The sequence below is a fragment of the Pteronotus mesoamericanus genome, unplaced genomic scaffold, assembly GCF_021234165.1.
Source record: "Pteronotus mesoamericanus isolate MK-2021 breed Mesoamerican mustached bat unplaced genomic scaffold, CSHL_Meso_final contig_78, whole genome shotgun sequence".
Classification (NCBI taxonomy): Eukaryota; Metazoa; Chordata; class Mammalia; order Chiroptera; family Mormoopidae; genus Pteronotus; species Pteronotus mesoamericanus.
This window is the reverse complement of record NW_026555258.1, coordinates 1,107,400-1,120,642: the sequence shown is the minus strand read 5'-3', so window position 1 is coordinate 1,120,642 and position 13,243 is coordinate 1,107,400. Positions and strand designations below refer to the sequence as shown.

General features: G+C 68.2%; 1 protein-coding gene across 2 annotated transcripts in view; it reads left to right on the top strand.

Annotated features, from left to right (window-relative positions):
* Positions 1 to 861: 861 nt before the first annotated feature.
* Positions 862 to 13,243, top strand: part of SARDH (sarcosine dehydrogenase) — a 39,193-nt gene continuing 26,811 nt past the window's right edge. The window contains exons 1-7 of one of the 2 annotated variants that reach the window (XM_054584136.1): positions 862 to 896; positions 3,230 to 3,289; positions 5,318 to 5,678; positions 6,595 to 6,773; positions 7,117 to 7,296; positions 8,123 to 8,246; positions 8,341 to 8,441. In XM_054584136.1, coding sequence (XP_054440111.1) covers positions 5,330 to 5,678; positions 6,595 to 6,773; positions 7,117 to 7,296; positions 8,123 to 8,246; positions 8,341 to 8,441 — 933 coding nt within the window. In that variant the 5' untranslated portion in view covers positions 862 to 896; positions 3,230 to 3,289; positions 5,318 to 5,329. Of the gene's footprint in view, positions 897 to 2,512; positions 2,595 to 3,229; positions 3,290 to 5,317; positions 5,679 to 6,594; positions 6,774 to 7,116; positions 7,297 to 8,122; positions 8,247 to 8,340; positions 8,442 to 13,243 lie in introns of those variants that run through there. The other variant, XM_054584135.1, reaches the window with a different exon arrangement.

Here is a 13,243-nt window from a genome sequence, read left to right as displayed (position 1 = left end):
CGCTTTCCAAGAGAAGCCTGGAAACCTGGGCGGTTGCAGGAACCGCCCGGCGCGTCCGCGACGTGTGTAAACAGAAACCCCTCAGCGAGAGGGGCCTGGGGGGAAGGCCCCGCAGCTCCGCCTGCCTCCCCGGCCGGGGGCGCCCACATCCCCGGGTGTGCGGGGCCCCCGTCCCTGGGAACGCCGGTGCCCCAGTGGCCAGCCCGGGCCGCTTCCGCCTGCCCCCGGAGTGTGGGTGTCGGGAACGGGGCGCCCTCCTGGCGCCGCCGGCAACCCACCACTCACCCCGGATGACTGAGCACAGCCTTCTGAAGACATCAGGGTAGTTGACGTGGTTATTTATTTTTTTATTAAAGATTCTCGTTGGATAAATAGAACTTTGGCCGTGTAAACCCAGCCCTCAGAAGTTGTTCTGGAAGCTTCCCTGGGCCGTGACTCGCCCGGGGCTGGCGCCCCGCTGTGTCCGGCTCCGTCGGCTCTGCCCTACAGCGGGCGACGGCGGTTCTCGCGCGCGGCGCGCTCGGAGGAGCCTGGGCTGCACACCCGGTGTGGCCGGGCCTCGCCGTCCTCTGGGCTGTGCTGTCTTTAGTGTCCCTCTTTCTCAGGGCCACACGAGAGCTTACCCCGGCCCCTCCCCCAGCCCCACCCCAGGCTTCTGCCCAGTCAGAGTGCGGCAGCCGCGCGCCTCACCTCCGTCTGCCCTGGGGGCCTGGGCAGGCACCGCCGACGGCCGGCCCGGGCAAGAAGCGGGCGTCTCTGGCTGGCCACGTGGGCAGGGGCGGCCACACCCCCGCCGCGGTTTGCCCGTGGCGGGAGGGGGAGGGCCGTGGGCCGGCCTGCCGAGGTGGGGACTTTGAGTTGCACATGGTTTTCTCCCGAGCGCGCTGAAAGGCCAGGTAATAATCCACAGGCAGACTCACAAACCCTCCCTCCGTGGGCCCTAGGGGGGCGGAGGGGCCCTGCTCGCCAGAACGAGGGGCTGAGGCTCGGCCGGGGGACCAGCCCCAGCAGGAGCTGCCAGGCGGCAGCAGGACCCGCTCGGTGCCCCTCGCTGGGGCCGGGCCACCTCCCGAGCCGTGCTCCCCAGCGCCAGGAGAGACCCGGTCGCCCATCCGCCTCCCCAAGACCCGAGCAGGGCCCGGCCAGTCACCTGGCTGACCGCGGCCCGGCCTGGCCCGGCCGCCGCCCCTTGTCCAGAGTCCAGGGGCCTCTGCTGGCCACTTGCCGTGTGAGAATTTTGCAAGAGCGGCTTGTCCGAGTGCAAGGCCAGGGGCAACTGGGGCCTAGGCTGTTCCAGCTGTTGCCCTGGGGCTGCGGTGCCCGGCAGGTCACACGCCCGTGGACCCTGTGCCCGGGCTTCTCAGGGGGACGTGGCCACGCTCCTTCCTTGCCCTCTCTGACCACGTCGAGCGCGGCCCTGCCTCAGGCTGCTGGGCCAGGCTGGCCGCCCCACAGAGTCCAGGCTGGCATCCACCCTGCCTGGACCCCCGATATACCCCGAGACACCCCAAGGAAGCCCCATGCCAAGGGGCCACCCTTCCTCTGGGGGAGCCAGGTGCGCAAGGGATGGGCTCTGTCCCCGTGGTGGGGACAGAGAATGGCGGCAGCACAGTCAGGCCAGGGCCTGGGCCGCCTCCTCCAGGATGCCCTCCTGGGTTTCCTGCGGGGAGGCGGCCCCAGCGCACCAGCCTCGTCTTCCCCCCGGACCCTGCACCCCACGAAGGCAGGGCCCCCCAGCAACGCACCGTGTGCCGTAGCGGCTCAGTGAGCACGGACAACACGAGTCAGCGGCAAGGTGGCCCTGCGTCCCGGTGCCCATGAGAACCCGGCCAGCTGTCAGACTGCAGTCACCGCAGGGACCGGCGACACCCAGCTGCCACCCGGCCGCCACCCGGACATGGGGGGGGGACACTGCCTTCCTTGGTCCCATGGGGGATGGGGCCCCGGTTTCACTCCGGCGCCTGTCCGCACGCTGGGCACACCCACGCGCATATGCGTGGAGTTCTCCTGGCACCCTCTCCTCCTGGGCACGGACGAAACGCCCCAGACCCAGGGTCGGACAGCAGGCCTCGTGCTGTGGCCCGAGCCAAGCTGGCCGCCCGTTCCGGCCCCGGCGCCCCCAACCGTTCAAGGGCGGCCCGGCGGCCCTAGACACTCAGGCTGGACGGGCAGGTCCGTGCAGAGGCTGCGCACTGGCCGGCACTTTCTGCCCACCTGCGGGGCGAGCCTGGGGGCGCGGGAGTGCATGGGCAGGCAGGGGTGCCCGGCTGGCCCGGGGCAGCAGCCCTGTGACCCCCGTCTGAGCGGTGAGGAGGTGAGGCCACCAGCCCCGCCCCGAGGACCGTGGACAGGGCCTCAGGGTCACAGCCCACTGGGAGCCGCCTGCTTGGCTGCTGCCCCAGCGGGCGGCGCGGTCTGGGCGGCGCATCCCTGGCGGGGGGCGGGGGCGGGGGCAGGGGCTGGCCGAGCTGCAGGGGGCGGGGCGGCCCAGTTCCTGCCGGAGGCCGCAGGAAGGAAGGAGGGGACAGCGCCACAGAGGCCACGAGGCCAAACCCTGGCGGGCCTCTGGGACCGAGGGGCCCTGCGGCGCCCAGGTAGCCCCTCGGGAAGGAGGCAGGGCCCAGGCCCTCCCCTGGGGGCGGGAGCTTGCACGCCCCTCTCTGCCTCCCGCTGCTGCTGCGAGCCTTGGCCTGAGTGGGCGGGGCCACACGTCTGTGTGCAAGTGTGTGCTTGTGCGTGTGGGGGGGTGGGCGGCAGGCAGGGGTGGGAGCTGTGCCTGGCCCTTTCCCTGATCACTCCCCACCCTGCAGCCCCCGAGGGGCTCCTCCGGGCCCCGCTTCACAACTCGGTCAAGGGGTCGCTCCAGCCCCCGTCCGTCTGTGTGACCCCAAACCCTGGGCTGTTCTGCACCGCCTCCCCCCGCCCCCCCCTGCCGCTGGCAGCCAGGGGCCCCTCTGCCGACCCAGGCGTGGGAAAGGGTCTGGGAAGGGGGCGGGAGAGCAGGTTAATGTTGAAGCAGCTGCCTCCCGGCGGCGCAGGCACACGGGGCTGCCCGGCCCAGGAGGAGATCCCGGACTGGCCGGCGGGCGGGCAGGCAGGGCACGTGGCAGCGCCCAGGCCGGAGCGTGGGGGGTACGCAGGTGGGGGGAGGCCAGGGGTGGGCAGGGGGCTGGGCGGGGCCGCGGTGGGGCAGTCCTCCCCGCGCCCACGTGAGGCCGACTCTCCACAGGTAGGACACCTCTCCTGGGGGGTCCTGGGAGGCTGAGGAGCTTCGAGGAGCTTACGGGAGGTGAGTTCAGACTCTAGTAGGGGGCACCTCCCCGTGCCCGGGCCACCTGCCGGAACGAGGCGGCGGGGGGGCGGGGTCCGACCCTGGGGCCGAAGGAATGGGGAGGCCCTGCCCCAACCTCCAGTCCCTGCTCCCCAAGGCCTCCCAAATCATGGCTCCCTGCAGCCCCTCTGTCCCCCTCCCGGGAGGGCTGCTGTGCGGGGGCAGGGCAGCCCTGCCCCCCGGAGCTGGGCCCGCACCCAGGTCCCCCATGGGGAAGGATGGGACAGGGCAGGACAGCGGGTCAGGCGCCTCCCCCACACCGGGCCCCGGGCGTCTGCAGACCCGAGGCCGGGACGGGGCCACACACAGGCCTGGCCCTGCCGCCCAGCTCCGCCGCGGAGCAGCCCCGGGCCTGTCTCCTCCCTGTGGCCGGGGACCTGGCCCGGAGCGGGGCGGCCTGGGCCGGCCTGTGGCGCGTGGGCCCGCAGCTCCGTGCGGGAAAGGCGCCTGACGGCGTGTTTATGAAAGCTGGGGACAGCGACACAGGGAAGGGCCCAGGCTGGGCTGCCTCAGCTCACTGAGGACGCGGAGAAAGGGGCCTTGGGCACAGGCGGGGGGGTCAGCCTGGGACGCGCGGCCTCGCCCACAGCTCCCCGGGCTGCCGGTCTCCGAGCCTCCAGGGCCCTTAATTTAGGAGACGCATGCCTGGTGGGGGCGGGGAGGGGCTCCCCCGAGGGGGGGCGGGAGCCCCAGGGCCTGGTCTGGGGCCTTTATCTCTGTCCCGCAGGCGAGCGGGACCCGAGGGGGGCCTCGGGGGCGGGTTTCCGTGGAACAGGCCTCCGTCCTCCAGGTGCGCCCTGGCTTGCTTTCTTTTTAACGTCTTTTTCTGTTTGACTTTTTTTTGAAGATTTTATTTATTCAATTTTAGACAGAGGGAGAGGGAGGGAGAGAGAGAGAGAGAATTATCGATCGGTTGCCTCTCGTGCGCGCCCAGGCACGTGCCCTGACCGGGAATTGAACGGCGACCTTTTGGTTCTCAGGACGACGTTCCGCCCACGGAACCACCCCAGCCAGGGCTAGGTGTGACCTTCAGGGTCATGGTCTGCACCGATGGGTCAGCGCCAGGGCGGGGGATGGTTAGTCATTGCAGCTGGTCCTGGTGTGGCCCCACGGCTTTGCTGTTCTCCGGGGCCAGGAACTGAATGTTGTCTCCAGAGAGGAAAGGGGGGGCAGACGTCACCCCGGGGGCGAGGCCCTTGCTCTCCCAGGTTTGCCCCGTGCCCGGCGCTTGGGACTTCTGCCCTGGTGACCCTGTGCACCTGGCTGAAACTTGCTCAGTCATGGGTTTAGCTCTATGCCTCAGTTTCCCCATTCTACTCGCCAAGGAACTGTCCTCGCTTCTCACTCCGCTGCCTCAACCTCAGGACCTTCTGCCAGACGAGAGCAGGTCCTTGGTACTGGAAATGGAGGTCACCTTTCTCAGTTAGTTAATTGACATCAATTGGGATGGGACAGCAGACGGCAAGGCCCAGCTCCACACCGGCTCACGGCCAAGCCCCTCGGCTTTCCCTGCTCAGCCTGGGGGGGCCCAGGAGGCCCCTCCGAGGCGTGCCTTGTCCCCATGTTGGGCAGGACCCACCCCCGTCCTCAGGGTGACGTCCCTCTAGCACCCCTGTCCGGGGAAGATGGGCTCCTGGTCACATTCTTCTAATTTTGAGGTTTTTCTGGCTGGGGAAGTCCAGGAGAGCTTCCTGAAGGAGGAGGGACTCAGGTGGGCCCTGAAGTCCGTGGGGAGGACAGTGAAGAGGTAGGGGGGTGGCGGGGACCCAGCTTCTGAGCCCCTGTGTGCTGTTCAGGTGGCTGGACCTCATGACCGTTCTTGGTTTCGCCTCGGGCCCCAAAGGGCTCGGGGTGCATGAGGCAGGTGCACACCGCACGGTGGCAGGAGCCCACGAGGCCGTGGGGCGGCAGGAGGAGGGCCCGAGGGCCACGGCCCAGGCTCGCACCCTGCCCAGCCCCCACCCCAGTCGTCTGCTCTCTCCCCAGCGCCCCCTGCTGATGCCGCCTGGGGTCTCTATGGCCTCGCTGAGCCGAGCTCTGCGTGTGGCCGCCACGCGCCCCCCTCGGAGACCCGCGCAGGGCCTGGGGCCACGGCCCCTGACCTCGGGGGCGGGCACCACCACGGAGAAGAGTGTGCCCTACCAGCGGACGCTGAAGGAGGCCCAGGGCTCCTCGGCGGTGGCCCAAGGCCCAAGCCGGCCCCTGCCCAGCTCGGCCAGCGTCGTGGTCATCGGCGGAGGCAGCCTGGGCTGCCAGACGCTGTACCACCTGGCCAAGCTGGGCGTGAGTGGGGCTCTGCTACTCGAGCGGCAGCGCCTGACCTCCGGGACCACCTGGCACACGGCAGGTAGGGCGGGCGGCGGGCGGCGGGCTGGCACGGGGCCGACCCGCCCGGGCAGGCCCCGGCCTGGGCCGATTTCAGTCTGCGGGTGGGCAGATCGGGGCTGCCGGTCCCTCAGCCCCCCAGCTCTGGGGGGAGGCGGAGTGGACGTCGCCCCGGGAACCCCCGAGGTCGACCCTGAGACCGAGCTGGGAGCCAGCTGTCTATTGAAAGAGCGAAGCCCCTCCCGGCAGGGCCCCTGCGGTGGGGTGTGCGGGGCCTGAGGGGGGGCAGGGAGGGGCCGGCGGGGTGGGGTGCACACTGGGCTCCTCCACACCCAACTCTTCCTCCTGACCAACCGCTGGGTGCGAATGACGCACCTACTGCGTGCAGGTCCCCAGAGCGCCCAACCTTCGGCCCTGACCCGGGGCAGGTCAAGTCCACCTGTTTCTCTGGGGTAGGCACCCTAACTTGGCCAACGTCACGCCACCAGCATGAGGTCACTGAACGCAGAGGTGGGAAGCGTCCAGGCCGCACGCGTCCTGGGGGGTGACCGGCGGCCCGAATGCACGGCATCCACCTCCGTCTGCCCCGCCCCCTCAGTCAGTGCGCGCAAGGCCCTGGAGGCGGCGGCTGCGTGGGAGGAGGGCCTGGATTGGCTGCAGTAACCCTCCTGCCTCAGGCACCGCGGTCTCCCCGCGGCAGCCGGGCCGGGCTCAGCGGCAGCCGGTGCCCGCGGAACCCGGCCTTTGACGGTGCCGCCCTCCGAGCTGCCCGGGCCCAGCCTCGACCCCGCGTTTCCTGCTCACCGGCCTCTCGGGGCTGCCGGGGCTGCAGGGACGGACCCGGGCCCCGGGCGCCGCCTGACATGCTGGGGCCCTGCCCGGGGGAGGGGCGCGGCACCCCGGTGCCGGGACCGACGGCGCCCGCCGCTCCCCGCCAGGCCTGCTGTGGCAGCTGCGGCCCAGCGACGTGGAGGTGGAGCTGCTGGCCCACACGCGGCGCGTGGTCAGCCAGGACCTGCAGGCCGAGACCGGGCTGCACACGGGCTGGATCCAGAACGGGGGCCTGTTCATCGCGTCCAACCGGCAGCGCCTGGATGAGTACAAGAGGCTCATGTCGGTGGGTGCGCCCCGCTGGGGCGGGGGGCTCGGCGGGGGGTGCGCCCCCTGCGGGGAGGGTGGGCGGGTGGCGCAGGGACGGAGCCCCGCTGGGGCTGGGTTCCACCCCCGGCGCGGCCCTGGCCGGCCCCTCTGAGCCTCGGCAGCCTCCCCGTGGGAAGGGGACCCGTTGCAGAGCAGGGGACGCTGAGCCCGGGGGGCCGGGGGGCCGGGCACGCGGGCTTTGCTGTCGTCACGCGCGGGGCTTGCAGGGGCCGCTGGGGCGTGGGGAGGGTCCGAGCTGAGCGTTGAGCTGCAGGAGGCCTGCTCCCCGAGGGCTCAGGTGCTGTCCCCTGGGCCCCTAGCTGGGCAAGGCCTACGGTGTGGAGTCCTACGTGCTGAGCCCGGCGGAGACCAAGGAGCTGTACCCGCTGATGAACGTGGACGACCTGTACGGGACCCTGTACGTGCCGCACGATGGCACCATGGACCCTGCCGGCACCTGCAGCACCCTCGCCCGGGCCGCCACCGCCCGCGGGGCACAGGTACCGAGGGCCCGGCCCAGGGTCCCCGCTGCCAGGCCGCTGCTCCTGCCGAAGGACCCGGAGCGGGAGAATGGGCACCCTGCTCGCTGCGGCGGGGCCTCGGGGCCTCTGAGCGGCGGCCCGCTCCCGCGAGGGCGGTGTTGGCGTTGGGGACCCGCGGGGGCTGTCCGCCAGCCCCCTCCCCCAAGGTCCCGGCCCCGAAGGACGAGGGGCGCCTCTGCCAACCTCGCCTCGTCGTTTTTATCTTCTCTTGTCTCAAGGGTGCACATAATTGTAGGAAAACACATTAGAAAAGGCCAACAAGCAGAAAAGACTGAAATCCCCGCGAGGGGACAGTATGTCCAGGCCACTCCGAACACGCTTGCTGGGCCGCTGGGCCGCTGTGCGGACGCTCGGGACAGGTTTTAGTCAAAGGGGCCTTATTTTTTAAAAGATTTTATTTATTTATTTGTAGAGAGCGGGGAAGGGAGGGAGGAAGAGAGAAAGAGAAACGTCCCTGTGCGGTTGCCTCTCGCGTGCCCCCCACTGGGGACGTGGCCCGCAACCCAGGCAGGCGCCCTGACTAGGAACTGAGCCAGCGACTCTCTGGTGTGCAGGCCGGCGCTCAGTCCTCCGAGCCACACCCGCTGGGGCAGGGCCTTATTTTTTTAAGTCACTTCATGGAAAGGAGCCACTGGGGTGGGGCAGCCCTCCCCGTGAAGGGGCGGGGGTGCAGTCCCCAGGGCGGGGCGGCCGCCTTTCCCCGACGCCGTCCTGTGCGGCCGGGCCCTTTGGGATGGGGCGGTGAGAGCCCGCGCGGCTTCGGAAGCAGCCCGTCTCTCCCCAGGTCATCGAGAACTGCCCGGTGACGGGCATCCGTGTGCGGACGGATGACTTTGGGGTGCGGCGGGTCGCGGCCGTGGAGACCGAGCACGGCTCCATCCAGACGCCCTGTGTGGTCAACTGCGCAGGTGGGCGCGGCGCTCTGCCGGTCCCCGTGCCCCTCCCCGCGGGCCCCCCCGCCCCCGGCGCCCGCAGAGCTGAGCTGTCCTGCTGTGCCCGCAGGAGTGTGGGCGGACGCGGTCGGCCGGATGGCTGGAGTCAAGGTGCCACTGGTGGCCATGCACCACGCCTACGTCGTCACCGAGCGCATCGAGGGCATCCAGGCAAGCGGCCGGCCAGGCGGGGCGGCGGCCTGGCGTGTGGGGAGGCGCGGGGCCCGGCACTTATGCGCCGTACGACCTGCGCGGGCTCCCTCACCCCCAGGGCCTCGGTCGCCTGGGCAGGGAATCGGGCACACGGCCCCGGGTGTTCCGGGCGGCGTGAGACCCCGGTGAGGCAGCGGCGCCGTCGCCGGGGGCGCGGACTCCCTGGGCCCTCGGCACTGCTCCCCCGGGACAGCCAGGCCGGACCGCGTCCTGCAGGCGGCCCAGGGGAGCCGCGTGCCTGCGGCCCCACGTGCGCGGTCCGGCCTCAGAGCCCCCGGCAGCCCGGCCCTCTCCCCTCCTCGCCTCTCCTGTCCCCTCCCCTGCAGCCGTGCCTGGTGGCTTCCTGCCGCCTGGTCATGGCCTCTCCTCTTTCCCTCCTGCCTCCGCCCACCCTCCGTCCCTCCGTTCACTTCCCTCCCTCCGTGTACCGCCCTTCCGTCGCCGATCCGCCCTCCCACCCCCTCTGACGGGGGCTCTCCTTCCATCCACCCGGTTGTCCATCTGTCTGTCTGCCCAGTCGTCTGTGCATCCCTTCGTCCGGGTGCCTGTGGACTCCTCCTCCTCCTGCTGCTTCCCTCCACGCAGTCATCCACCCATCTGCCCCCCACCATCCCCCTCACTGTCCCCTGTCCCCCCATCTAGCGCTGACAGGACGAGCCCAGTGTTCCAGGCTCCAGTCGAGAACCTGGGGCCGTAAGGAGAGAGGGGCTGAGGCCCCGTCCCAGTGGAGGGCGGGGGACACGGCAAGGGGACAGGCAGGCTGACGCGGACTCGGCGGGCGCCCGGGGCGGCCTGTGGACGCTCCCGTGGGGGCGGCGGGGGGGGCGAGGCGGGGGAGCGCCTGGAGCGGGGCAGCCGCCGCCGCGGGCCGTTCGGGGGGCGGGGGGCAGAGCGTCTGGGGTGGGGGCGGCGTGAGGCAAGGCCGCCCAGGGTTAGGGTCAGGCCCCAGCAAGGGGTCCTGGGCGCCTCGTCCCTGCCCTGCACAAGCCTGGCTTCCTTCGGTCACCGGCCACCGGGAGGCGGGGACGCTGATTCTGCGGGAAGACAAGTCAGGGCCTTCCCTGGCCACCAGGTGTCCCCACTGCCCTGCTCTCTGGCCCCGGTGCTGGGCTCCGTCGGTTCGGCAGCCGTGACTGCGGACGTCACGCTCGGTCGCCGCCATGGCTCCCGTGGCGCAGTTCCCCGGGGTGCCCTGCACCCCAACACCGGCGCCCCCCCACCCCGCGCCCCGCCGTGTGCACGCTCTCCTTCCAGCGCTGCGGGGCCCGCGCCCACGGGCAGGGCGGGCGGGGCTGAGGGGCGGCCCCAGAGCCCTCGGCGGCGGCCCCTCCCCCGCTCGCCTTCGCGGACGACTCGGTCTCGCTCCTTTGTTACCTCAGGGGCCGGGGGCGGCGATACAATGACGATGTTAATACTGTCAACCCCCGGGCACACAGCGTCCAGCTGCGCTGTGCCCTGGATTTGTGAATAGTGTTTTCTCTAGTTGCTCCGTGTCCCACACGGCTGCCACGCATCGCCCCACCTGCTAGCTGTCCGCCGGCCACCCGTCACCTTGCCTGTCCTCTGCTGCCCACCCAGGTCCGTCTCCCCACCTGCCTGTACTCGGCTGCCAGGCATTCTGTGTCTACCTGCCATCTGTCACCTATCGATCTCTCTCGCCGCCGGCCTGTCATCTGCGGCCCGCCGGCCCCCGTCCATCCGCCAGCATCCCCTGCGCCCCGAACCCCGCCCGCTCCCGGTCACGCCCACGCCCGCCCGGCGCCAGCCGTCCCTCCCCTGCCCTCTGTCTTGTGGGTTTCCATTTCCGGACGTTTAATGAGGGGGACTCACCCTCTGGGACCTCTCATGGCCGCTCCTGTCCCTCGAGCGGCGTCTGCAAGGCCCCCCAGGGCGCAGGCATGAGGTCTCTGTGCCTTCCCGCAGCGGATCGCTGCCCCAGGGCCGGCCGCGGTCTCCGGCCGCCCGGCTGCTGAGGGGCGTCTGAGCTGTAGGCCACTGTAGGTGGTGCAGCTGTGACCATCCCCGGCCGCGTGGCCGCGTGGGGTGTCCGTGTGGACGCGTGCTTTCCTTTCTCCTGGGCAGACACCTCGGAAGGGTCACACGGGGACTCTGCGTTGAACGTTCCGAGGGACCGCCAGACTGTTTTCAAAACAGCTGCGCTGTCTTCTGTCCCCGCCGGCTGGGGAGGGGGCGCCAGCTTCCCCACGTCCTCGCCAACGCTTGTCGCTGTCTGATTCCGGCCACCCCGGCGCGGGCAGCGAGGCCCCCGTGGTTGCGAGTTGCGTGTCTCGGATGACCAGTGGTGTTCGCCTGTTGTCATGAGCTTATTGACCAGTTGCGATTCTTCTTTGGAGAAACGTCCATTCACATGCTTCGCTCATCTTTAGGTTGTGTTATTTGTCCTTTTTTTCACTGTGAGGGTCTTTAATATCTTCTGGACACAAGTCTTTACTCACGTTTACGATTCGCCAATCTCGTCTCCTGTTCCGCTGGCGTCTCCGCGTCCTCGGTGGCGCCGCTGGAGCGCAGGGGTCCCCAGTCTGACCAAGGACAAAGCCGACGCGTGTTTCTTTGTCACTGCGGGTTTGGTGCCGTGTTTAGGAAGGCGTTTCCTAATTCAAGGCCACAAAAATTTACTCCTATGTTTCTTCTAAGAGTTTTATAGCTTTAGCCCTTTTACTTCGGTCTGTGGTCCATTTTGACTAGGTTTTGTGGGTGGTGTGAGGGAGGGGCGCAACTTCAGTCTTGGGGGGGGCTTCGGCCGCCCCGCACGCTGGCTGGAGAGTACTCCTTCCCCCGCGGGATTGCCTGGCCACCTGGTGGAGAGGAACCCCCCCGGGTGGATTTCTGGACCTTGGGTCCGACTCCGCCGAGCCCACCGTCTTGCCGTATGTTACACCCCTACGTCTTGTGCCAGTAGCTTTGTGGTAGTTTTGAACTCAGAGAGTGTGGGTCCTCCACTTGTTTTAAAGACTATTCTGGGTGCCTCGCATTTTCATCCAAACTTCAGGGCGAGCCGTCAGCGTCCCCACAAGGCCAGCGGAGGTTTCGGGGGGCTGTGCTGACAGAGCGGGCCAGCGGGGCAGGGTCCCCGCTTAGCGACAGGGAGCCTCTCCCAGACCCAAGTGTTGGCACTCCCTTGGGTCTCCTTTACTTTCTTTCCAAATTATTTCCTTGTCTTTAAATGAAGCCCTGCACTCCTTTAGTTACATTTACTCACAAGCACCTTGGCAATCTTTCCGATGATGTCAATGGAATTACTTGCTTCCGTTCATTTTGGACTGTTCCTTGCTTGTGAGTAAAATATGATTTTGCGTTCCTGTATGTTGACCTTGCGCCCTTTAGCCTTGGTGAACTATTTTGTTAGTTCTAACGGTCTTTTAGGGGGTCCTTCCGATCCTCCGGATGCGAGATCATGTCGTCTGCAAATGGAGGCCGTCGTATTCCTCCTCCTCCTCCAGGCCGGATGCCTGCTACCCCTTCCTCTCGCCTGAGCGCCGCCCTGGCGAGGGTCCTGCGCCACGTGGCGCGGCCGGGCGGGGGCGGGCAGCCTTCTCCGGGCTGGTCGCGCAGGATGAGCTGCCAATAAGTCTGCACCGGTGGCAGGTGTCCTTAGATGCGCTTCACCAGGGGCTTCCCTCCTGCTCTCAGACGGTCGAGTGCTTGTCACGGGAAGCGTGTTGGGCTCTGCCCAGCGGTTTTTCTGCCTCTATGGAGGGTAGCGGTTTTCACCCTCCGTTGACACGGTGTATCACTGAGGTTGATCGATCTTCAGGTGCTAAACCAACCTTGCCTTCCAGAGATAAATCCCACTGGGCCCTGCATCTCTCTCTGTCGATTATCTATCATCTCCTGCTCTCTCATAGATTAATATGGTATAATCTATCTGTCTAGACCTCATTCTATGGGTGTGATGAGGAAAGACCATAAAAGGATTAGCTGGTGTGTAAGCCCTTTTCTGTGTCCCTGCACTTGTCAGCTAGTATTTTGTTGAGGGTATTGCATTGCTACTCATCACTGTTACAACATCCCCTCAACCATTCCAACAGATCTGCCAAGCGCCTGTCCATAACATATTCTGCCCACTCGTACGGGCCAGAGAAATCATGAGAAGCCTGCAAGTCCCGATCCCTTCCCCGGGACACTGCCAGCGGCCTTCCAGGCCTCTCCGTCTGGACAGAGCCCTTGGCCTCGCTCGGCTGTGCCCCCAGGGCCTTCCCACCCTGTCTGTGGGTCTGCCACCCCGGATGCGTGACACGCTCCCTGGGTGCCCTCTGAGAAGAAGGGCACGCTTTTGTGTCGTGAATGAGCTAGAAAGTCTTTATTCCTTCCTCACACTGGATTGTCTGGGACTGGAGCTCTGCGTTTAAACCGCCCCCCAGAGCCCTGAAGGGGGGCCAGGTCTCCGGCCTTCGGGGTCGCTGTTCCCCCGCGTCGGGCTCGCCCGCTCGCCGAGCGCCGCCGGCTCAGTGCAGGCCCGGTCCGTGCGCGAGGCCGCCGCCGCACAGCTCCAGGGCTTCCGTCGGGGGAACCGTCCCGGGGGCTGCGCCAACGTTTCCTTCGGCGCCGTTTTCTGTTTCTGGGGCCCCTGGATGGGGGTGCTGCCCCCCAGGGCTGACTTGCCGATTCCCATGCTTTTTTGGCCTAATACCTGGAGGACGGTCTCGGCCGGACCCGACCCTTCTGTCGCATCTTCCGTTGGAGGATCCCGTTTCGTGTGAAGATGCCTTTCTTGGTCTGGGGTCTGGCCTCTGTCTTCC